Genomic DNA, 23,850 nt, shown 5'->3' with positions numbered 1-23,850 from the left:
GCGTTCTTTCCTGACTTGCGAAACTTTTAGAAAGAGGACCCACCCTTGAGGGAAGGAAAGCATCCTTTCTTGGAATGACTACTTATCCGCCCCAGAGCCTGCAGAGAGCGTCATGCGATCCTGCAGACGGCCCTGCAGGGAGATGCACCTGCCCACACGGATGCACCTGCCAGCAGGGGAGCAGACCGGCCAGCGGGACACCCCTCGGCCACTTAGAGACACAGCACCCATCTCCCCTGGGTTCCAGAGCCCACTCATTGCTCACTGCAGACAGGTTTCTTTAAGAGGAACCTGCTTTCAACCCTAGAGTCAGAAATAAAGAAAATGCCAACCATCCACAGAAAATCTGTGCAATACAGATTGTTTTTTACAAAGACGGTGGGCTGGTAAAACTGCTGCAGGTTACCGGATGCTAATAAATCAAGAGAGACTACCTTACCGGCAACTATGAATGCCCACGTGCCAGACCTCGTCCTAGCAGGTGTTCTGGGCACAGCAACCACAGAGGCCGAGCCCTGCCCCCTCAAAGCTAACATTCTTTGGATTAAATGCTGAATTTTAACTGAATGTTGTTTGCTCGATATAAAACAAAACCATTCCACCGGTTACCTTCCCTCAGCGGCAGCGGAAGCCTGCTGAATGTGTGTGGCTTGAAAGGTTCTGTCTGGAGAACCAAGATGGCGGTGTAGGTAAATGCCTGTACTCGCCGCCTCCCACAACCACATCAAAATTACAAAATACAGAACCATCATTCAGAACTGCCTGAAATCTCGCTCAAGTCCTACAACTAGAGAAGAAGAAAGCACATTAAGACCGACAGGAGGGGTGAAGGCAGAGAACGGGCTGGCCCGACAACCACGTGTGCCATCTTTTTTAGAAGGGGTATCTAGGCTGAGGGAAGGGTCCCAGCCCCACACCAGACCCCCAGCCCAGGGTTCCAGAGCCAGGAAGAAAAGTCCCCGTAACTTCAGGCTGTAAAAACCAGCAGAGATTGTGGGTGACGCACAGAGAGGCTGCTGGAGACCAGGCAGTTCCTCTTAAAGGGCTGGCACACAGACTTATTCAGATTCGCTTCCTCTGAGCTCCAACGCTGGGGCAGCGGCTTGGGGGGATCCAGGGACATAAATAAGGGGAGGAACTGAATTGTCTGACACCAGGCAAGAACTTGGGGGCGGCTTTCTCCCAGACAGGGACGCTCACAGGGGAGATTATTCCTGCACTGGGACCACCCCGGCCATAGAGCTGAATGATAGGCACCATATGAGTTTCCATCAGACTGGCTCGCACTGTTTGCTCTGCTCTGGTGACCCTGAGACCCTGCCCCATCCAATCTGCAGCCCCACCCAAGCTGTTTGCAGCAGCTTCTCCATATGAATGGCCTGTCCTGGCTCAGGCTTCTGTCTGTCCTAAAATCTCTCAAACAGTAGCTGAACTCAGTGTGCCCCATACCTCCCAATAAGAGGTTCCAGGCCCAGCAAAGCAGGAGCCTGCCTTGTTTTACAGCTTGGCCTCTCCTGGGCCCTTCCAAGCCCAACACAAGTAGCAGCCATCTACAGATCGCTCTGTAGCTCCTGACAGGTAGCCCCAGGCAGGCCACAGGCAGAGGCTGACTGCAGGGGGGACCGCAGAGCCTGTGTACCCAGTGGACACCTTCAGACCATGCCAGGTTACAACTCTAAAAACATCTACAAATGATGCACTCAAGGGGCAGACTCGGTGAGCACCAAAGCCCCACTGAAGCAAGTCCTGCCCCATAAGGGTGTCTCCTGCATAGCAGCTCTTCCACTGTAGTCGCAACTGGTCTAAACTGCCAATTGGCCTAGGGGGTCAATTTCTCCCAGAGATGCTAACAGCAATCAAGGCTCAACTACAAGACAGTCTACAGTGCCAGCTAGGGTGACTGTGGAGGCTGAGCCACTGGGCCCTACAGGACACCTACTACACAAAGCCACTCTACCAATTCCAGAAGACATTGCAGCTCCACCTAATACATAAAAATAAACACAGGGATGCCGCCAAAATGTGGAGACAAACAAACATGTCACAAGGGAAAGAACAGAAATCTCCAGAAAAAGAACTAAATGAAATGGAAGCAAGCAAACTACTAGATACAGAATTCAAAACAATAGTTATAAGGATGCTCAAACACCTTAATGAGAGCTTCAAGAGACATAGTGAGAATTTCAAGGACCTCAGTGAAAATTTCAGGGAAATTAGTGAGAACATCAAAGACATAAAAAAGGACCAGTCAGAAATTAAACATACACTAACTTAAATAAAGAATAATTTATAAGTAATCAAGAGTAGAGTAGAGGATGCTGAGAATCAAATCAGCGATTTGAAATATGAGGAAGCAAAAAACACCACATCAGGAGAGCAAAACGAAAAAAGAATCCAAAAACCCGAAGATAGTGTAAGGAGCCTCTGGGACAACTTCAAGTGTACCAACATTTGCTTCATGGGAGTGCCAGAAAGAGAGAGGGAGCAAGATACTGAAAACCTACTTGAAGAAAAAAATGACAGAAAACTGCCTCTACTTGGTGAAAGAAATAGACTTACAAGGCTAGGAAGCACAAAGAGTCCCAAGCAAGATGAACCCAAAGAGGTCCACACTAAGACAGATCATAATCAAAATGCCAAAGGTTAAAGACAAAGAGAGAATCTTAAAAGCAGCAAGAGAAAAGCAGTTAGTTACCTATGAGGGAGCACCCACAGGACTGTCAGCTGATTTATCAACAGAAACTTTGCAGGCCAGAAGGGAGTGGCAAGAAATAATCGAAGTGCTGAATAGAAAGGACCTATAACCAAGATAACTCTACCCAGCAAAGCTATCATTTAGAATTGAAGGTCAGATAGAGTTCACAAAGAAAAAGCTAAAGGAGTTCATCACCGCCAAATCAGTATTACATGAAACGCTGAAGGGTATTCTTTAAGAAGAAAAAGGACAAGAAATATGAACCGTAAAATGGCAATAAATACATATCTATCAATAATTGAATCTAAAAATAAACAATCTAGTGATCAAAATAAACTGATGAATAAAATAGAACCAGAGGCATGGAAACATGGAACAGACTAACGGCATCTCAGACAGAAAGGGGAGGGGAAGAGATTAACCAAAGAACACATGCACACATGCATCATCTATGGACACAAACAATAGGATGGTGAAGGTCTGCGGCAGGGCAGGAAGTGGGGTGGGGGGCATAGGAGAAGCTCTTTCCTTCCTTAAAAATTTTTTCTATGAGGTCACAGACTATGTTGTAGGCCCTGGGGATATATAGGTAAACAAAATAGATAAAAATTCCTACCCTCAAGAAGCTTACATTTCAATTGGAGCGATATAGACAATAAGCATAAATACATACATTACAGAACAGCTTTAAGGTGGCAAGTGCTATGGTTTAAGTAAACAGAACAGGGTTAAAATAGAGCAGGAGGGCTGGGGCAGGGGTGAGCTGAATTTGCCTCATCTACAGGGTGGCATTTGAGCCAATATTTAAAGGAAATTAGAGGTTAACAGAAAGACAGGAATGGTAAGACCCACATTAACTAGATTATATAAATTAAGAATAAATGCTTTATAATGAAATGACTACTGAGAAGCTAAGTCCCTTTAGAGCAGTGGTTCTCAACCTTCCTAATGCCGCGACCCTTTAATACAGTTCCTCATGTTGTGGTGACCCCCAATTTCACTGTTACAAATTGAACATAATTAAAGCATAGTGATTAATCACAAAAACAAGACGTAATTATAGATGTGTTTTCCGATGGTCTTAGGCGACCCCTGTGAAAGGGTCGTTCAACCCCCAAAGGGGTCGCAACCCACAGGTTGAGAACCGCTGCTTTAGAGGAAAAAGTTACTTGCAGCTCTTCGATTCTTCCCTGGGAGGTCTGAGAGATGACAAAGCATCTATAACCCAATTATCATCTCAACTGTTAAAGAATGAAGTTTCCATCCTTGTCTCAGTGGTGCTAGCAAAGTTGTGAAACTTCAGTCAGTTCTGTTTGTGCATTAAGTGGTTTGGTCTCATGAACACTAACTGTAATCCATAAAGTGTCTTTCTACACATGACTCAAATGACATATGAAAATGGGAAATACTTTTCAAAAATATCTTAACCCTGGCCGGATGGCTCAGTCGGTTGGAGTGTCATGCCATACACCAAAAGGAAAAAGGTGGTGGGTTCAATTCCCAGTCAGGGCACACACCTAGGTCTTGCGTTCAAACCCCAGTTGGAGAGCATATGGGAGGCAACTGATTGATATTTCTTTCTCTCTCTCTCTCTCTCTCTCTCTCTCTCTCTCTCTCTCTCTCTCAAAAGCACACATATTTTGGGGTGACAATTTTTTTTAAAAGAACAGTTTAGAGATACTTGTGTTTGATATAAAAACATCAAGAAGCATTGCCAAAAGTTTCTTAGACAAAGAACACATAAAATTGAGCACATTTCCAAATTCCTATACTGATACAGTAACGGCTAACAATTATTGAACCCCTACCATGTGTAGATACCGTGTTAACTATTTTATCTGAACAGTTTCTTATATATTTACTCATTCAACAAATACAACTAATCACTTATTTGTGCCACAAATCATCCTAGATTCTGGAGATACAGCAGGGAACAAAGCAGACAAAACCCTTACCCTTATGGAAAGAGATACAGCAGGGAACAAAGCAGACAAAACCCTGACCCTTATGGAAATGGATATAATAGGTCAGGTGGTAACAGTCGTCTTATACGCCGGCAAATACGGTAATAGGTCAGGTGGTAACAATGCTATAAACATAAATAAAACCAGGCAAAATGGGGGTGGGGAGTTCCTTTGGGTGGGGTGCTGCTAGTTTAATTTAGGGTGATCAGAGGTCTCCCTAATAGGATGACAATTGGTTTGCTGGACAAAATTGTGTCTAAGAAGAAGACACAGCAGAAAGTAAGAACATGGTCAGTATTCTACTCTATTTATTTTATAGGAAACTGAAGGCCTAGGGATATTACTTTCATGTGTATGTCCATGTCTCATAAGTAATAAGGGGCAAATCCACAACATGACAGGTCTACTGACCTCAAAATGCATGCCTGACTCCCCAGAATACCATTAAATTTACTCATCAAGAAGGTAAGCTTTTCTTAACTTCATCACTATTTTAATCTCAGTGGCTGTCATAGTTGGTCTCATGTCACATGAGAACCACCCAAATAAGTCAGCCGGTCAGCCCCACAGTGGTGCTGGTCAAAACCAGAATTAAGTTTGCTCAATTCTGTCCCACTGTCAGGGAGCATGTGGTGAAGGGATCAGCTGTGGTCTCCAGAAGGTGCACCTGGCACTGGTGGGGTTCACGGACAGGGAATACTCAAAAGCACACCGCTCCACCCTCAGTCCCCTAAGCCTATCTGGATACTTAACCCAACTACCCCCATTCTAATAATACAGTCCATCTATCAAAATGAGAACCTACCTTCCCATGCCTACTCTATAGGGAAGACAAGTATCAGGCACAAATAATTTTATCTTCCTATTTGCAAGATGCCTACCCACTGTAAATGCCAACACCTGATCAAAACGGGTCTTTATTCGAAACAAAAGCTCTGATTGCTACATAGGAAGGTCAAATTTCAACCTCTGAGGCAATTTTACATGAACGCAAAGACTCTTCAAAGGGGAAATTCTGATGGTGTATTTTTACCTATAGGAAATGTAGTTTTTGCATTTAAGAAAGAATTTCACCCCATAAACATGGCACTAAAACTTAAAAAAAGGCCAGCTCTCACCCTGCAGGCACCTGAGCCAGGCCCACCTGCGAGGAGGTCTAGTTTTCTAACCAAAAGCCCCTTATCAATGCATGCTACTGTGTCAGGCACAGGCACATGTATCGTGATGTCAGTGAAATTTTCTGACACCAAAATTCTTAGAAATAATTTCTTGAAATCCAGCATCTACTGGTCACATCATCTCCTACAGGAAAGAAAATACCATGATGTATAGAATTAATCCATTTTTCTACACTGAGGGGACGAGGGCAGGTGAAAAGAAAGGCATTTTTCAATGCCAAAGAACTTCAAGTCACCAGAGGATGTGTGCTACTTAACTAACAGACTGTTCTGGCTCAGTGACAAAACTATTTTCCAACCCATACGGTAATTTCAAATCTTAAAAGCTCAGCCACTGAAAACATTAATATTGTGGTTAAGTGGCTGATAGTGAAATTAGGCTGGGGCTCTCGGGAAGGCTTTTCTGCAGCACCGCCTGCCAGGGTGAGAAATAAAAACCAGACCGTCGCTTGACAGCGAGCGCGACATCAGTCACCCAACCCCGTCACCCTCTGTTACCGAGGCAGGTGCTCAAAGGCACTGAGGCAGCATCGTTCCACACCCAGCTGTCCCCTTCCTCTGAGGGGTGCTGTGGAAAGCCACCTAGTGGGGCATGGTGGGGGGAGGGGGGCATGTGTCATGTCACACCTGCATTCCCACCACGCAGTCTGGTCTGAGGGACAGGACTGGCACAGCTCTCACTTCCGAGGGGGGGCGGCCGCTCGAGTTCCCATCATGTCACTGCTGAGTGTCAAGTGCGGAACCAGAAACTATATTAAGACTCACGGAAATACTCACTTTACACGGTCTTCAGTCACCTACACATACCGGGCAGAATCGAGATGAGGTTTTAAAGTAATCTACACCGATGAGGCCGAGAAGCAGTTCTCAACTCAGAACTGAGAAAGGACGCCTGCTCCGGAAGAGACAGGGAATGTATGGCTTTGAAGGAATGATTTCTGCTTTTAAACACACCACAGAACATACTCGGGCACATCTGTGCACTTGGCAGGGACATCGTGGGGCCATCGCCCTTTTATTCCCTGAGCAGAGTCTGATTTAGCCGAAAGCCATAAATAAATGGGCCATTTCTTTGTAGGCTCTCAAACCAGCACTACACTGATTCCAAGAGTCACTCCGAAATGCTGAGTGGAAGCACTGCCTCTGCAGGTGGCCACGTTCCTGTGCAGAATAAAAATCCTGGGATGTGTGTTTAACCCAATAGCCTACATACCCAAGTATCTTCAGGAATATCGACCAGTTCAGTTGCCCACGGCTTACCAGCGACCAGCCTGCCAAGGTTTCCTTGGGAAACCCACCTGCGTGATCAGCCGTGCTGCCTGCTCCAGGATCCGGGGGGAGCCCCGGGGGAAGGAGGGCCACTGTCATCCGGGAAGTTTTACTGCAGGATCGCCCCCAACTCTGCCGGTTCTCAGACCGCAAGGAGCCAGCATCCAATTTTACACACGCACCCCTCCTGCTGGGACGACTTCGCGCATGAATGAGAGCAGAGGGTTTGGAAATGAAATAATGTGACAGTACGTGGCATCAGTGCCACCAAGTTCCTAATCCTATCTCCCTGGTACCCAGTGTCAGAGTGGGCAGCGGCATGACCTGGAGACAGTGCCTCACGAAACCCTAAAAGGTGGTGTACCAGGACGAGGACGGATACCAGGACGAGGACGTTACAAGTCGAAGCCAGGGCTTCTCCCCTTACCCCTGCGACGTGCATGGCCGCTGCTTCTATGTGGCTGAGTTAGAGCGTCAAACACCCTGTTCTGATCACTTGGAAATTGCCAGTAAACCAAAGCGGTGCAGCTGGGAGCTCGTGCCCAGGGTGTCCTTCCCCTTCCACCACCAGCTCTCTTACAGTGAACTGAAGCTCTGCAGGCATTTTGGGCAACATGCTCGGCCTTTCTACTCATTTACTATTTGTTTTTTCTAACCCTCACCTGAGGACGTTTCTATTGATTTTCAGAGATAGAGAGAGAGATTGATCCTTCAGTTGCCTCCCATATGCACCCTGACAGGGGATCGAATCCCCAACCATCAGTGAGGGCCGTTGCTCCAGCCATCTGGGCCACCCTGCCAGGCTCCACTCCTTTACTATTCAGCATCGGACGACCTAGTCCTCCACTCCGCCTGCAGGATTCCCACACACGTTTACATCTGCCAGAAGCCAGAGACACGCCAGGAGCAATCCTACAACCTGAGGTTTTATGTCCAAAGACAAAGCGGCTAACTCCTGTCCGAGCAGAAGCCCAGCGTCACGCCAGGTGGAGGCCTGTGCGGGAGCCTCTGCACCCTGATGCCTGCAGCCCGGCCTGGACGCCCCCTTTGCGAGTAGGGGCACTCTTCCCGAAGGCCCCACAGTCCTTGCTGAAGGCATCAGGTGCTGCACAGCTCTTACTTGCAGGGAGCAAAAATGTTCCCTTCAAACCCCGACCTCCACCTGGACTCTGTTCCCTGGGGCTACAGAGTCTGTGACCCCTTAGTCCAGTGGTTCTCAACATCCTGGCCCTTTAAATACAGTTCCTCATGTTGTGACCCAACCATAAAATTACTGTCGTTGCTACTTCATAACTGTAATGTTGCTACTGTTATGAATCGTCATGTAAGTATCTGATATGCAGGATGGTCTTAGGCGACCCCTGTGAAAGGGTCGTTCGACCGCCAAAGGGGTCGCGACCCACAGGTTGGGAACCGCTGCCTTAGTCCTTAACCCCGCTTGTTAATCCGTGAAGCTGCCACTCCATGCTGCTCCCTGTGCCTTTTACCAGGAGCCGTGGGAAGACCCCCATCACCACCCTGGTCCCCTTGGCCTGCTCCAGAACCCGCCACTCTGAGTGGTGTTTCGGGGTCTGCACTGGGGCCGGCCAGGCTGGACACAGGACACAACTCCTCCTTGCTTTCCCACCACTGACTCAGCCCCACTGACAGGCCAGCTGCAGCTCGAGGTCTGTCGTCTTAGATGCCCATCAGAGCCCTACAGGGGACCCGACTGTGCCATCTTATTTTGAAAAACCAATAAAACGAACCCACACACTCAGTACTATCAAATGAACGCCAACCCTGAGCTGTAAGACAGACAAAAATGCCAAACCCCGTCTCCGGACAGTACAGAAAATGTCCTCTCTGGATAGCTTATTTCACCGCTTACTCCATCAACACTATAAAGACAAACACGACTTAGAGAGCTTTAAAAAGTAAAATGTGCAACTCCATTCATTCATTTGCTGAGAAATAAAGTGCTAACAAATCTCAAGTTGCTAGCTCTTGGTAACTAGACGTTATTCCTGGCCAAAAATCAGATCTGTGGGAGGAAATGTAAATTTAAGCTACAAACATAAAAATTCCTGACTACAGAGCCAGTGTGGCTTCCTCTATGAACTTTAGCACCGGCAGCAGGAAACAGGTGACAAAAACCTCTTCTCCATTCGCATTAAGGATCTTAAACATTACGGTGCTTCATTTCAATGCAAGCGGAGGCCCAGGCCTGGGACAGAAACAGAAATCTAAAAAGCTACATCATAAACAGCTTCTACATGAAAACCTGCAGACGTCCACCGGGTTTGCTCAGTTAACGGTTACGCACAGTGAGGCCCCGGCCTGTGGGAACGGACAGATTAGTGATAACTCACCAGCAGGAGGAGGCCCAAGGAAGCCTTCCCACTTAAGACGAATTCATAAAAGCCAACGGCAAAGAAAAACAAATTTCACACCTCAACTCCAGACACTGTTTTACATAATCCCAGAGATGTAACTGTCATGTTTGAACATTTAATGGTTTAAATATTTGTCCTCAAAGCATATGTCTGTCACAGTTGGGCTGGCTGACTCCTCCCTACAAAACTGGCAAAACTCGTGCGTCCTGACCGAATGCATTTATGCTGAACGCGTGGAGGCCGCCTCTGAGACACAGGCGAGCACAAGCCCACAGCCTTTTGTAGAGTCGGCCCTGGAAAGAAGGCCACGCACTGCGTCCGAGGGAGGGAGACGAAGGCTGCAGCCAGCAAACCGACTGAGCGTGCAGCGGAGGCTTGAAGGCTTGGTCACAAAGGCGGCGTGAGCCATCGCTCCACCCACTGACCAGCCTGTCCTAACCAGTCAGGCCGCCGCTAACCTCTGCGCAAGGGCAACCCCCAGCGAGGGTCCTAGGCCCCGTCTGTAAACCACAGAAGCCTTGTCAGCGGCTGTGCTGGGTGCCCCACACAGGAAAGGTGCGGCTACGGCCCCAATAGCCCAGCAGGAGCCTGAGATGTGCAGGAGCCTCGAGGGGCTTCGATCTGTTCAGGTCCACACATTCTTCCTTCCTCCTCCCCGAGGCCCCTCTAGGGAAGACGGGGCTGCTGGCCCCACTCATACTGGATGACGTGGACCGCGAAGCCACTGTGCGATACAGATGATACAGGGCTGTTCTAACTCAGTGCAAGCCCCCAGCCCCCTCCAGTACCCACACCCAACCTCCTCCGGTGCCCACCCGCTCCTCTATCAGAGCAGGACACTGGTCTCCAGCCGGGTGGAGGGACTTGTACCCGGGGCTGTAACGGGTCACTGGAGGGACCAAGACTTGGCCAGGTCGCCTGCTGGAACTTTCCACTGCCACAATCACACTATGCCATCAGGAAAAGGACTGGAGAGAAAACAGCTCGTGGACTGTGTGCCAGGCTTTCCTGACAGAGAACACACCTCTAAGCTCCAGCTGAACACATGGTAAAATCCAGCGACCAGAAAGGCAACTGTGGGCACGCGGACACCGCATCAAATATCGCCTGACCACTCGTGACATCTACACACCTTTGTGCCCCTGCTATACCACACACCATTCTGAAGTTGGCCAGTTGATTTACTAGCTCAGGTGAAAGTAAAAGTGAGGTTTGTATTTTAACATAATGCATATCCTAACATACTGGATGTCCAGAATTCATACTTTGTGTAAAGAGATTTCTCAAGGGACTGAAAAACAAACAAGGAACCTTTTGGTTTTTTTTCTGTCACACTCTCATTCCATAGAGAAATAACTCAAAAAAATTGAGGCTGTCGAGCTTGGCTGCACTAAACACCTCTGCACACGCACGTTCCTGGGAGAAAAATAGGTCCTACCCGCGTAAGCATGCGTCTTCAAGTATCTCGGATTACTCATTAAGTCTATAAATTGTTTTAGGAATTGCAATGGGAAGCATGTTCTGGTCCAGAAATGTGACATGTTTTTTTTGGGGGGAAAGGTCCAGGGAACTCAGTTGACAAGGGTGTAGAAACTATCTGTTTTCACACACACACCCTCTCGGATTGAGATGGCTCGTTTCACTTTTTAGAATTCTCGCTTCCTGGGGAAGGGCAGCAAAGCCCAAGATGGAGCGTCCTGGCCGGCGCAGGGCACCCGAGGCCAGGGTGAAGCCCACGACATAAACCAGATTCCGTTTTCTCACTCAGACAATGACACGAAGTCCCCGCCATCAGGTCTGCAGCTACAACCTATGTAGTCGACTGGCCTGTGCCTGCTGTGAGTGCAGAGGTGAGAGGGAGATGTTGCTGACCCTCACCCTGGTCCGCTGACCCTCACCACCAGGCCCTGCTCAGGGCTGGCCCTCCCATCACGGTCAAACCATGTATCCGATCCAAGGTAGAGAACAGAGGACACAGAGTGAACCTGGGCTCCCACAGGACTCGGGGGACACCAACTCATGCTAAGCAAACACTTAAAACCCTTGTCACCTTTTCAACGTTAGTCCAAATGGTGCTGAACTTGTCCACCAGGGATGTGTCATCAGCACTGACAGCTGCTATCAGTCCGGCACCCCGCAGCCTGTGAGGACAAGTCCCGAAGGGTTCCGATGAACGCACTCAGAAGCAAACGCCACAACTGAAATAAATGATGGCCACAGGAGTGGAACTCTCTCAGAGAAAAGCTGTTTTAAACTCCTGATTGTATTCAAGCAAAGAGTGTTTCTAACGTGCAATCAACAAGCAACCATCTGCCTCAATGGTGAAGACAGCTGCACCCTTTTGATTGCAGGAAAAAGTAGTTGAGCCTGTGTCTTGTCTCCAGACCTCCTCCAAATACACATCTCGACTCTAGAGTGGAGTTTCTGCCACGTCACGTGGGCGGCGTTCCACAGGTGTTCCACGTATTCCAGGGCTCGCATTTCCAGGTGTTGCCCCATGGCCCCAAATTTCCCACTGAAGCAGGGTTCTGCTCAGGGTGACATTTGATTCACTGGTAGGTTAATGGTCGCTGGGACCCCCTTCTTCCCCCACCAGGCTAGTTCCTTTCCTTCTTGCTTGCTTGTCTGGGGACATGGGGGTTAGAATTATGTAGCATTTCCAGACGAACTGCCTTCCCTGGGAGCTTCTGTACTCCTTGCTGTGGTAAGGAGAGCATGTCATCACTGCCGAGGTACTGGCCCTCCTGGGTGGGACAGGTCACGAGGAGCAAGGAGAAATGTGTGACCGAGGTCTCCCAGATGCCTTCTTTCCATCAGTGTACGCGAAAGCTCCCCATGACCTCGGAGGTAAACACTTCCGTCCTCACTTGATAGACGAGGACACGGAAGCTCAGAGACTCACAGGTCTGCCCACGTGGCTCGGCGGTCGGAGGGACGGCCAGGATCCCATCCCGACCCTGCAGGGAAGGCAGCCGAGGTCCCGGGGGCAGAATCCACTTGGGACCCCATCAAATGGAGGTGTTTCACAACAAAATACTCATTTTGCTACGATAAAAAGCAGGTTCCAAAGAGTAGAGTAGGGGACTAACATCCAGCCACAGCAATTCCGAGAGCTCGACCTCACCTGGCTGAAATCTTTGCCAACATAAAGGCCGTGGCAGTCAGTGAACAGCACAAATAAGCAAGGTGCCACGCTGACACTGCTGGGCATGCCCAGAGTAAAGATGAATGGAGAGCAACAATTAAAATATACATTTGTTATATCTGTTCCATTATAAACACTAATGATGACTTTGCAAACACAAAAAGGTACACGAAGAAAAAAAACACCTGTAACTTGGATGCAAAACCATTCACTATTAACACTTTGATATCGTTTCCTCCTAAGCTTTTTGCTATGCTTGAAAAACCTGAAACTGAGAACACAGGGAGAAGGTGGCCGCCACCAGAACCCAGCCACACGGGCACCCAATCTCAGATCCCTCAGATCCAAGCTTCCAGAACCCCGAGATAAATGCTGTGTAAGCCCCCAGTGTGGTATTTCTGTTACAGCACCAGAGGACTAAGACCAAGGATATCATCAACAAACGTGTAAGCTTTTCAACAACATTATGCCAGGAGCAGTCTCGCATGTCACTGTGCTCGTAAACACCATTAACATGGCACTACCATTCCTCAGAGGAAGAGCGATTCAGGGATGTTCCCAGACCAGTAAGGCTGTCCGCAGCTGTTTGGCTGGGATAAGCGATGCCGTGATGAGCTCTTTTCTGCAGTTTCGGCCAAGGAAGGTCAGGTGCACTGCAGTGTCTGCAGAGCAGGGCCTGAGAGCCAGTGGATAGCTCTGTGCCTACAGCCTGCACCCAGCACAGCACCGGACCAAGTGCCGGTCTTTAAGACAGAGGCTAGGTCTGTGTCAACAAGACCTCTGCAGGGAGGGAAAGCAGTCTTGGGCCACATGCCCAGCACAGGTCCCAGCCACGGAGCAAGCAAACAGCTGAGGACAGTGACCAGAGGCGAGAGAGGCTGGAAATTGTCATGTAACGACTGTCAGAAACCGAGGCTGACCTTAGCAAAGAAGGAATGGAGACTGGTGTGGGGGTGACTCGGGGGCAGGGAGGGGGGTGGTCCACAGGGAGCCCCTCCCTGCACAGGCAGGGTGAGCAGACACCAGGGCCGCGAGGAGACTGGCCCTGGCAAGAGCTCCACTTCCCTGGTTTGCAAGGCAGTCAGGAGCAGGCAATCACAGTGCATGCCTATCTCCAAATCTAACCCACACCCCCCAACACATAAAACACATCCAGGGATGAGTAATCTCTTTTCCCTGCCATACAGTCCAAACATGGAGCACCATGGGGCTTACTATTCTCTTTAACAAGAAGATGCCCTGTAGCACGTGGCATCGGACTTGAGCAACCGCGACGTTTTGAGGACCTATGTTTGCGAGCAGCACGGTGCACAGCCCATGGGCCCGGCTCCAGGGCCACGCGTGGGGGTCACCACAACAGACACTGCAGTTATTACTTGTGAAGAGTGGCTAGGGTTACGGCTACATCTCTTTCCAATGCTGAGTCTGTAATTCTACAAAGTAAAACGAGGTTGAAAGAGGTGATTTCTAAAATTCTCGGTACTTTGCAGCCACAGCCCATCACTGCCACTCAGTTATGAGAGAGAGAGAGATTTCTAGTTCCATTCGGGCCCCCAGGACCTCCCTTTAGTACTAAAAGCCCTGGACACAACACAACAAGCAAACACCAATGGGGGAAGAGCACGGAGGGCTGCCTGGGCACCCAGGGCTGCAGTCCTGTTTCACTGCCCCCACACCCAGGGCCCTGCAGCACCACGGAGGCCTCACCTGGGGCCCCAGCGGGCACCGAGAGAGAAAGCCCCAGGAACTGCCTGTTCTTCCAGCCGAAGGACGGGGAAGGGGCCTGGCCACACCTGCCTGAGTCCAGCCCAAGCTCGCACCTGTGGTTTCAGAATGGCAGGGGCTGAGTGGATTTTTCAGTCGTGCCCTGCCCAGTGCAGTGCAGAGCTGGTGCTGATGCCACCATGGGGTGGGGTATCGGCAGGCTGGGCACATTGCTGGTTCCCCAGCCCGAGGGGCAGAAGCAGTAGAGATGATTCCAGGCCTTGCCACTCAAGTGCTGCAGGGGCTGCTCATCTCCACACTCTGCTCCCCTCCCCGACCATGGAAGCAGTGCCGCCTGATTCCTCTTCCAGGGTGGCATTAGGGGATGGGGGGTGGGGGTGGGGGGCCCTGAGCCTCCACCCCCACCAGCATGAAGGAGATGGAGAACTCCCACCCAGCATGGGTGGGGAACAGGGTGGTGGGAGGCGGGGCTGACTGGAATGCAGCTGCCCCAACCCTGGTGTAAACAGAAAGCATAGGGGAGCTGAACTCCCACAGAAACAAGGCAGCAAGTCGCCACCCCCCCTCCCCCCACCATGTAAACATTAACACAGTTGTTGTTTTTTTGTTTTTTACAAATAGCAGGACTACATCAGTACCAGGTAAAGAGGCTTTTACAGCAATGATAAAAGGATCAATTAAACAGGAAGACAGGACGATTCTCAGCACCAGACAGTGTCTCAAAACACATGAAGCAAAATCTGATGGGCTTTAAAGGAAAAAGACAAATTCACCCTTAGAGTTGGTGATTTCAACACTGCACTCACAACTGACAGAACTATTAGACAGAAAGTCAGCAAGGAAGAAAGGGGCTGGAGGCAGAGGAAGAATGGAAATTGGTGGGAAAATAATAACTTAAAACAACTTCTAATGAAAGTGAGAGTCAAAGCAGGACTGCACCTGAGCACCAAGATGACAACCAAGACGACAGAAGCAACACACACCTTCAGCCTACACAACGAAGCCGGAAACTGTTATAGACTTTGCTCACCTTGTGTCAGTCACCCATTTAAATAGAAATTGCAGCCAGGAAATCAAGAGAATGCTGAGACCAGGAAGGGCAGCGATGGGAGAATGAAGAAAGATCTTCAAGGGCAAAGATGCGTTATTAGAATCCAGGCTAAGACCATCCACACCCTCGTATCCCCAATCAATAGATACAGACGCAAAAGCTGGACAGGGAAGAAGGCTGACAGAAAACAAGGAATTCATCTGAAACACGGTGTTGGAGGGGAGCTCTATGGTTACCCTGGACCACCAAAAAGATGGACAAGTGGGTCCGAGAGCAAATTAAGCCTGAAACGTCATTGGAGGCACGTATGAGAGCTGAAGCTGGCCTACTTCAGGCACATCGAGAGAAGGCAGGCTCTTTGGAAAAGACAATAATGCTGGGGAAAACAGAAGGCAGCAGGAGAAGGGAAAGGCCAAATACAAGAGTCTACAGCTGCTGGGCGGAGCTGCCAAGGCCAGGACACTGAGGACATCGCTCATTCATGAAGTCACCAGGAATCGGAGACAACTCAACTGCAGTAACACACACACACACACACAATGTATGAAAAACATTACCTGACCAAGTAGCTTGTTCCAGGTATGCAAGGTAATTAATGCTGAGAAGCAAGCAATGTAATAATGCACCTGAACAAAGACTCACATTAAGTAAACTCATGCAAGAATAAACATTTTACAAAATCTAGCACCCTTTCCATCCATGAAAAAAGACTCATTAATCAAGAAATAAAGAGAAACTTCATCTTTTTAAAAAGCATCTACAAGATTCCTGTAGTTAACCAGGTACTTACTGGTTAAAGACTAGAAGTTTTCCTTCGGTGACTGAGGAAAAGGCAAGCGTGTCTGCTCTCACCACTCTTACTCAACACAGCACTACGAGTCCCGGCAGTACAAATGGGCAGGAAAAAGAAATAAAATGCACACAGATCAGAAAGGAAGAAATAAAACTGTCTTTATTTGCAGATTACATGATGTCAAGATAGGATGCCCAAGAAATTTACAAAAAAAAAACCTTTAGAATTAATGAGTTCAGCAAGGCTGCAGGACACAAGATCAACACACAAAAATGAATTACATTCCTATATACGAAAAGTGAACATGTGGAAACAAAAGTTAAAAATACAATACCACGAATGATTGCTCCAAAGTAAATGAAATCGAACAAAACATGTGTAAGACCTGCATGCTGAAAATTACAAAACCTACAGACCTAAACACTTAGAGAAACCTGTCTGTGTATGGATTGGAAGATGTAACATACTAAAGATGGACATTTGTCCCTAAACTGATCTGTGGTTTTAACATAATTCCTATCAAAAGCCCAGCAGTGGTTTTAAAGGCACAAATAAGCTTATTCAAGAATTTACGTGAGAAGGCATAGGGCATAGGCTAACCAATTTTGGAAAACACTGAATAAAAAGTGAGGCGTCACTCTACTGCCATGGCCTAGCATATAACCACAGCAATAATGGCGGTGGGGTGTTGGCAGAGGACCACGAAACAGAATCCTGAAACAGACCCACACAAACGTGCCCACTGATTGTGACAAAGGTACAAAAGCAGTTAGACGGACAGTGGCTAACCTTGTCAAGACGGTGCTGGAAAGAACACTGATCTAATCCTCACACCTTACACACACATTAATTCAATGTGAATCACAGATCTGAATGTCATTCGCAAAACTACAAAACCTTTAGAAAAAAAGAGACGAGGCGAAAATCTCTGGGACCTGGGGCTTGATGAAGACTGCACACCAGAAACATGACCCGTGAAAAGAAAAACCGATGAACTGGACTGCATCGAAAGTAAAACCTTTGCTCAATGAAGAGGGTGAAAGACAAGCTACAGGTCTTTGACAGACCCACAGGGACACTGGTGCACCCACACTGTGGGATACGCCTCAGCTATGACCACCAAGCCACCACCGGCACACAGCTCTCAGGTGGATCACAGGAATGTCGCCGAGTAACAACAGCCAAACCCAAAAGCTCACGTAGAGCGTGATGCTATTTCTACAGCATACGTGACATGACAGGGTAGGTAAGTAAAACAGATCAGTGTTTGTCAGCTCTCAGGGACGGGGAGGGAGGAGGCTGTGGCTATAAAAGCCCAAGAGTAGGCTTGGGATGAAGCGACTCAGGATCTTGATCGTGGCAGTGGTGACACAGACGCATGCGTGTGACAAATCACACTGAAGTTAATACACACGCACTGCCACGTGGAACTGGTAAAATCGGAACAAGGTAGCTGGATTCTCCCAATGCCATTTACGGGCTGTGGACACTGTATGCTATGCAAGGCACTGTCACGATGGGAAACTGGGTAGAAGTTACAAAGGCACGCTGCATTATATTTTACAAGTGCATGTGATTCTATAATTATCTCAAAATAAAGGGTGTTTTAAAAAAAAAGATAAACTGTCCAGACAGTTATCACTAAATTTTATTTGGAGCCAGTAAAGAAAACTTCCGTCACTTTCTATCCCCTTCGGGACCTACAAAGGGTCTACACTAGTGAAGGCAGGATCTGAGTTTTCACAAAGCAGACCATCCCAGGCTCCAGGGTGGCCCCGAGGGACCTGAGGAGCCAAACCATCCCACCTTCCACCTTTTCAAAGCCTGCCTGTACCATGGGTTTAAAGAGGTAAAATGAAATGCATACTCCTATGCGTATGAATACTTAAGATGTTTATAAAATGAGGTTAATTACTTTCACTCTCCTAAGTCAACAAAAGCCACCAGAGGAGGAAGTTTCATGGAACTGCTGTGATGGGAGTGGGAAGAGTCAGGTCCGGCTGCTAAAGCACCACCGCAGAGGCCGGCTCCTCGGTCTGCAGGGCCCGCCCGTCCAGCTGGCACACACAGCCAGCCACGGTCGCATTTGACATTCTGCTAGTAGGCATTCTTAAAAAGTAAAAAGAAACACGTCAGATTAACATCAACAGTACATTTTATTGACTGGCCAACAAACACATGAAAAGATGCTCAACATCACTAATTCTTAGGGAAACACAAATCACAGCCATAATGAGATACCACCTCACACCCATCGGGAGGGCTATGTCAAAAAGCCCAGAATAACCAACGCTGCTGAGGACGTGGAGGAACTGGAACCCTGTGCACCGCTGGCGGGAATGTAAAACGGTGCAGCCACATTCCTCAGAAACACTGAAACCAGAGCTACCCGATGACCCAGCGATCCCACTGGGAACATGCCCAAGAGAAGTGAGTGCAGGATCTCGAAAAGATATTTGCACACCTTTGCTCTAACGACATTATTCACGACAGTCGAGAGGGAAGCAACCCATATGTCCGGCGACGGACGGACAGCTGAAGAAACTGCGGTCTCCACATGCCATCCGGCCTTAAAGGGAGGGAGTTCTGACACAGCTGCAAAACGGGTGACCTTGACGGCATTATGCCGAGTAAAATAAACCAGCTACAAAAGGACAAATTCTGCAGGATCCCATTTAATAGAGGAACCTAGAAGAGTCAAAATCAGACACTGATAAAACGCAGGCTGCCAACAACTGAGGGGAGTGGGACGTGGGGAGTTACTGTTTAATGGGCATCGTTTCAGTTTACAAGATGAGTAAGTTTTGGGAATTGGTTGTACAACAGTGTGAATTTACTTTTAACACCACTGAACTGTATACTTAGAAAAGGTTAAGATGATAAATTTTATGGAATTTTTACCCCAATGACTTTTTTTTTACATTTTATCCACTGTATCCAAAATATCTCAACATATATTAGTATGAAAATGACTGGGGCTATTATTTCACCCTCTTGTTCATGTATAAGCCTGAAATTCCCATGTGAACTGACACTGACAGTACATCTGACGTGGACTAGTCCCGCCTGCAGGTTCAATGCCACCTGGGCTCCCTGCCAGGCCTGTCCTGAGTTAGACCTTCCCCGTCACCGCTACGTATCTGGAAGGTTTCTTCCTTGGACAGGTGACCGTGCTCAGGAAGCTCTTTGGCGGCTCTAGGCAAAGCCCGAAGGCCTCTGAACGTCTCCTGAGCACCTGTCTCCCTGCCAGGCCCTCAGGACCTGCAAAACATCGTGCCTCCTCTCCTCAGAACTCACACCCAAGAGAGGGGCGCGAGCAGGACCCTGAAGGACACAGAGAACACAGCTCCAATGTGCCGGGGAGGAGTGTGAATGTGAAGTCATTTACCCAAGTGACGCGTGGGAGTGCAGCACTAGCTTTCACCCCATCCTCACCTTTCTCAACTCGTACTTTCCACAGTACTGACACCACCTTCAAAGCGTGACTCTGGACAGCACTGAGTGCACGATGTGTGTGGAACACATCTGGTGAAAGTGTGCGCAACAGGAAAGGCACTCAGCCACCAGCAGCCGTCAGCGGCTTTGATTAAAATCATCATTCTTCCCGGAGAGAGCATCTGGCACTTCATCTTCCCGGGGTGAAAGGAGACTAAAACTCGGTCACGTGAAAAGTGATCTCCCACAGATATTCTTTGAACGCAGCATCAGAAAATGCCTCGGAGATGTGGAGGAAAATGTGAAGGTGTTGCTAGCTGCTGTGCGTCCCACACAGAAGGCACTTTCTCAGTAGAACAAGATGCAGGAACAACACTAATATACGCTGTCTCCACCCCGTGTCTCTGAGCAAAAACGATCTAGGACATGGGTGCCCCTGGCTAAGGAGAGCCCTCCCATAACCTCACATTCGTGCCCCGCTGGTGGAAAACGACCACAAAGGCGTCTTTGTGAAAAACGTATTTTGCAATACATTATCAAAAGCTTCATTGACAATCTTAATGGATGTGGTTGAGTAAGGAACAGTGAGTATGGCCCCAAAGAAAAGAACCAAGTCTACCAACTCAGCAAATGTCAGTGGCCTTCAGGAACCAAGCTATTTCACCAACATCCAGGAAAACGTTCTGGACTACAAAGATGTGATTCCATGGGATGGACCCTCCTATCTCACTGTCCTCTTCTCCCACCAGCTCCCAGAGCCCCCCCACCCCACTCAGCCCCTCCTCAGCTAATCTCCCAAAAACTAATCCTGAAAACTTACCTTGGTATGTTAACGTCAAACAAACTATAACTCATCATTCAATCCCCTGCATTCTGTTAGCACACCCATCTACTCAAGTGTCGTTACTATGAAATCACACCTCAGGATCCATCACTGTACTTCCAGGTGTAACCACAGCTTTGCTTAATAAATGAGATTGTGATCTCTAAGGGCCTCCATCTGTCACCTCAAGTAACGGTGCGAATACCTTCTCATTAGCTTGCTAAAGAATATGTCACCCAAAAAGCCATCATGCCACCCTCACACTAAAAAGTACACTAACTGGCCCATACCCGGTTAACAGGGAGAAGGAACTATTCCTGCGCATTAAGCCACCACCTGCAGAGACTGGTCTGGTCTGCAGTGAAACACTGTAACAGCTTCTGGAGGCTCCTTAAACGCATAGGTTGTTAAACACACACTCCACTGAGGCCTGTGAATTCACTTAGTGAGCAAGAAATCTGTGGGCTCGTGTTCTCAGGATTATTTTCATGGGCAGAAACACATTTGCAAGCACCAAGAACTTCTAAGGCTGAAATGAGTTCAGGAGCCGTACCAACAGCAATATCGAAAGGCACAGCAGTAATAAAATGTCTGGCTCCTTCTCCTGAGGAGGGGTCCTAATAAGGCACGGTGGTCGCGTGGTGCCCTGGGGGGTTGGTCCCAGGACTCCCGTGGACACCAAAACCCATGGACGCTCCAGTATTCGCAAGCAGGTGACAGCAAGGCGTGCCTGTCATCGCTTCATGCACACGGATTCAGAGCCGCGTTCGGCACACGCGGCAAATTCGAGTTTTGCTTCTGAGAACCTGCTAAGTTTTTCTCCAGGCTCAGCCCCCCAAATACTTTCCATCTACAGTTGGTGACTCCTCCCTGCAGATGAAGCCCGTGGATACAGAGGGCCGACTGTATCACTCAGCACTAGCACGAGACATGCAGGCAAACGTAGCTGCTGCTGGTTTTGTGATTTGTGCCTGCCACACCCCCAGGGTGCACATCCTTTGACAAGTGACCAACCCTCTAAGCCTAGAGAATCTTTCTCTCTCTGTGACATGGGGACAGACCTGCACAGTTCTCACCTCCCTGAAGGTTATGAAGACCAAGACCGACAGAATTTGCAAATCCAGATTGGTCATTGTCCTCTAGCAGTTAAGAATCTCCTCTGGTGACTTTGTGTCACTTACGATGCAATAGAATCAATGCTCAATTTCTTAATCGATAATGCTGCCAACCTGCTCGTATCTGGTCTAAGCAGGAAGGACTAATCTGGAGCAGACGGAAAGGAGAACCAGCTGAACCCTGATGAAGAAACGAGCCTTTCCCATCAGTGGGGGACAGCGATTTGAACCCACACACTCACCACGCCCTTGCTGCCTGGACTCAAAGCCACAGGCCAAGGGTGAAGGGTCTCATCAAGCTTATAGCTGCCAATGTCTAAACAGCAGGACATTTGACATCAAATCCGCATTCTTGCATTATCTTACAAGAAAGCCTACCAAATGGGACCACACACCCCCAGGGCCACAAGTGGGGGGTGGGGGGGAAAGGCTCTCCAGTTTACCCTAATCCCACCAGGCCAGCTTCCTCGCCGCTGGTCCTGCCAGCTATTTCTCAGCACTGATTGCCACTCCTGGTTCAGACCCTAAAACTGCCCTTCATCCCTGAAAATAAAAACCCATAATCGAATCTCATCAGGACCACATTAAAACTCTCTGAGCCAACAAAAATAAACCCAAAGAAGAATCTGAACAGAAAACACCACGTTCATGGCTCTGTGCTGGCACTGACTATAGGTCCGTTTGTTTGATCTCTCACTCTGGCTATGTTAGCTCCCTGCTGTAACTGGCTTGAGTCCTTTCCAAGTGGAATGTCATTAATAAGTAAATCTTAGTGACGAGAACTTGCCACGTCACACGGTGACAGCAGCAAAAGGACTCCAGCTTTGCTGCCCAATAAGCCGATGCTTGGACCTCAATCTCTTGCTGCCACCAAACCTGGTGGTATTTTTTAAAATGTTGGTGTGATGTCCTGACACCTCCTCCATGCCTATCAAGATATGGAATAAATCAGTGATTCTAAAACGGCTGTAAATGCCACACACAGCCTCTCAGGAGATAGTCAAACAGCCACAGTCCACTGCCCTTCCCCAGAACTGCTTACCCATTGCATTGAGATAATGGTTGAAGGCCTGGCAAGGAGGACTCGGGGTTTGTGTTGATTTGTCACAACTCATGGGTGCTGGGCTCCTGTCTGTGTCAAAAGAGAAATACCCACTGGAGGATCGAGACAGCAGGGAGGATCTTCTCACAAAGATGAAAAGCGGGGATCTGGTAGCAAAAGGCCCAGGGCTGGCCGGTGGGGCCAGCGGGCCCTGAGGGCTGCCGTGGGGGCAGCGGTCCCCTTCGCCTTCAGGATTACCTTGTGGCTCTATCTGTACAGAGCTGGGGGCCCCAGGCCTGAGCTGAGGAGGCCTCTCCGTGGGCTGTAATTGTCCACCTTCTCTGTCACACTCAGAACTTACATCAGAAGGTTGCTTGGCCATTTGGTCTTTTTTTCTGCAAGTGAAATAAAAACTGGGATTACCTTAAGCAAAATCATCACAACAAATAACTACATTAGCTGATTTTCATGTACTCCTTAGAAATTAAGAAATACTTCAACAGTAAGTATATTTCTCCGCCCATCTTCCAGATAAGAATAAAAACACAGGTAAAATAACAAAAGCGTTATTATTTGTTTTGGGGGCATTAACCTTCCTGCCACCAAACAAAACACACTGACAATGTCTATGCGGGGCTGGTGCTGGAACACGGATCGAAGTTTTGGGGGAGGCAGCGGGTCTGAAGCCTATTCACAGGGCTCTGCTCAGAGCCCACTGGACTAAGCCAGAACCTCCCGGGGACTCTGATTCCTTGGTTCCCAGGACCAGACCCTGTGCTTGGGGCACAGGAGTGCGCGCAGAGGCAGCAACTGCAGCCGGCTGGCCGCGCTCCCCGCTCCGGCCCCATTGTTCTGCCGAAAGTGCTGAGGGCAGCAAGTCTGGGGAGCTTTGGCAAGGGCCGTCCGTCGTAGTAAGTGCGTCACAATAGAGTTTGTAACTCTGAGCCGCTCGGCCCGCTCCGCTACCGCCCGCCCGTCCGAGGTCCTTCCCGCGGGGGCAGCGCAACGCACCCACCCGGCAAAACTTTCCGCAAGGCCACCCTCACTGTTAGGTGAGCACCTCCAAATAGGGGGTCCCCGAAGCTGGCCCCGGGCGCCCCGACAAGTTAACAGTAACCCCGCACGCTAGGCGACCCGGGGCGCGCGGCTCCTTCACCCTTAGATCCTCCCTCTCCCCACGAGCAAGCTAAAACTCACGTCCGACCCTTCCCTGCCGAGCGTCGCGTCCGGGCCCGGGCCC

General features: G+C 48.9%; 1 protein-coding gene across 7 annotated transcripts in view; it reads right to left on the bottom strand.

The window, feature by feature from the left end:
* BCL2L11 (BCL2 like 11) overlaps positions 1–23,850 on the bottom strand; it is a 42,411-nt gene that overhangs the window by 16,855 nt on the left and 1,706 nt on the right. For 3 of the 7 annotated variants that reach the window (XM_006769213.2, XM_015567501.1, XM_015567503.1), the window contains exon 2: positions 22,611–23,005. In XM_006769213.2, the coding sequence (XP_006769276.1) occupies positions 22,611–22,992 (382 nt within the window). In that variant the 5' untranslated portion in view covers positions 22,993–23,005. Of the gene's footprint in view, positions 1–16,336; positions 18,305–20,412; positions 22,497–22,610; positions 23,006–23,807; positions 23,845–23,850 lie in introns of those variants that run through there. The other 4 variants (XM_006769218.2, XM_006769214.2, XM_006769217.2 and 1 more) reach the window with 4 other exon arrangements.

Source organism: Myotis davidii, unplaced genomic scaffold, assembly GCF_000327345.1.
Source record: "Myotis davidii unplaced genomic scaffold, ASM32734v1 scaffold744, whole genome shotgun sequence".
Classification (NCBI taxonomy): domain Eukaryota; kingdom Metazoa; phylum Chordata; class Mammalia; order Chiroptera; family Vespertilionidae; genus Myotis; species Myotis davidii.
Note: the sequence above shows the minus strand (reverse complement) of the source record. Positions and strands in the feature narration are given on the sequence as shown.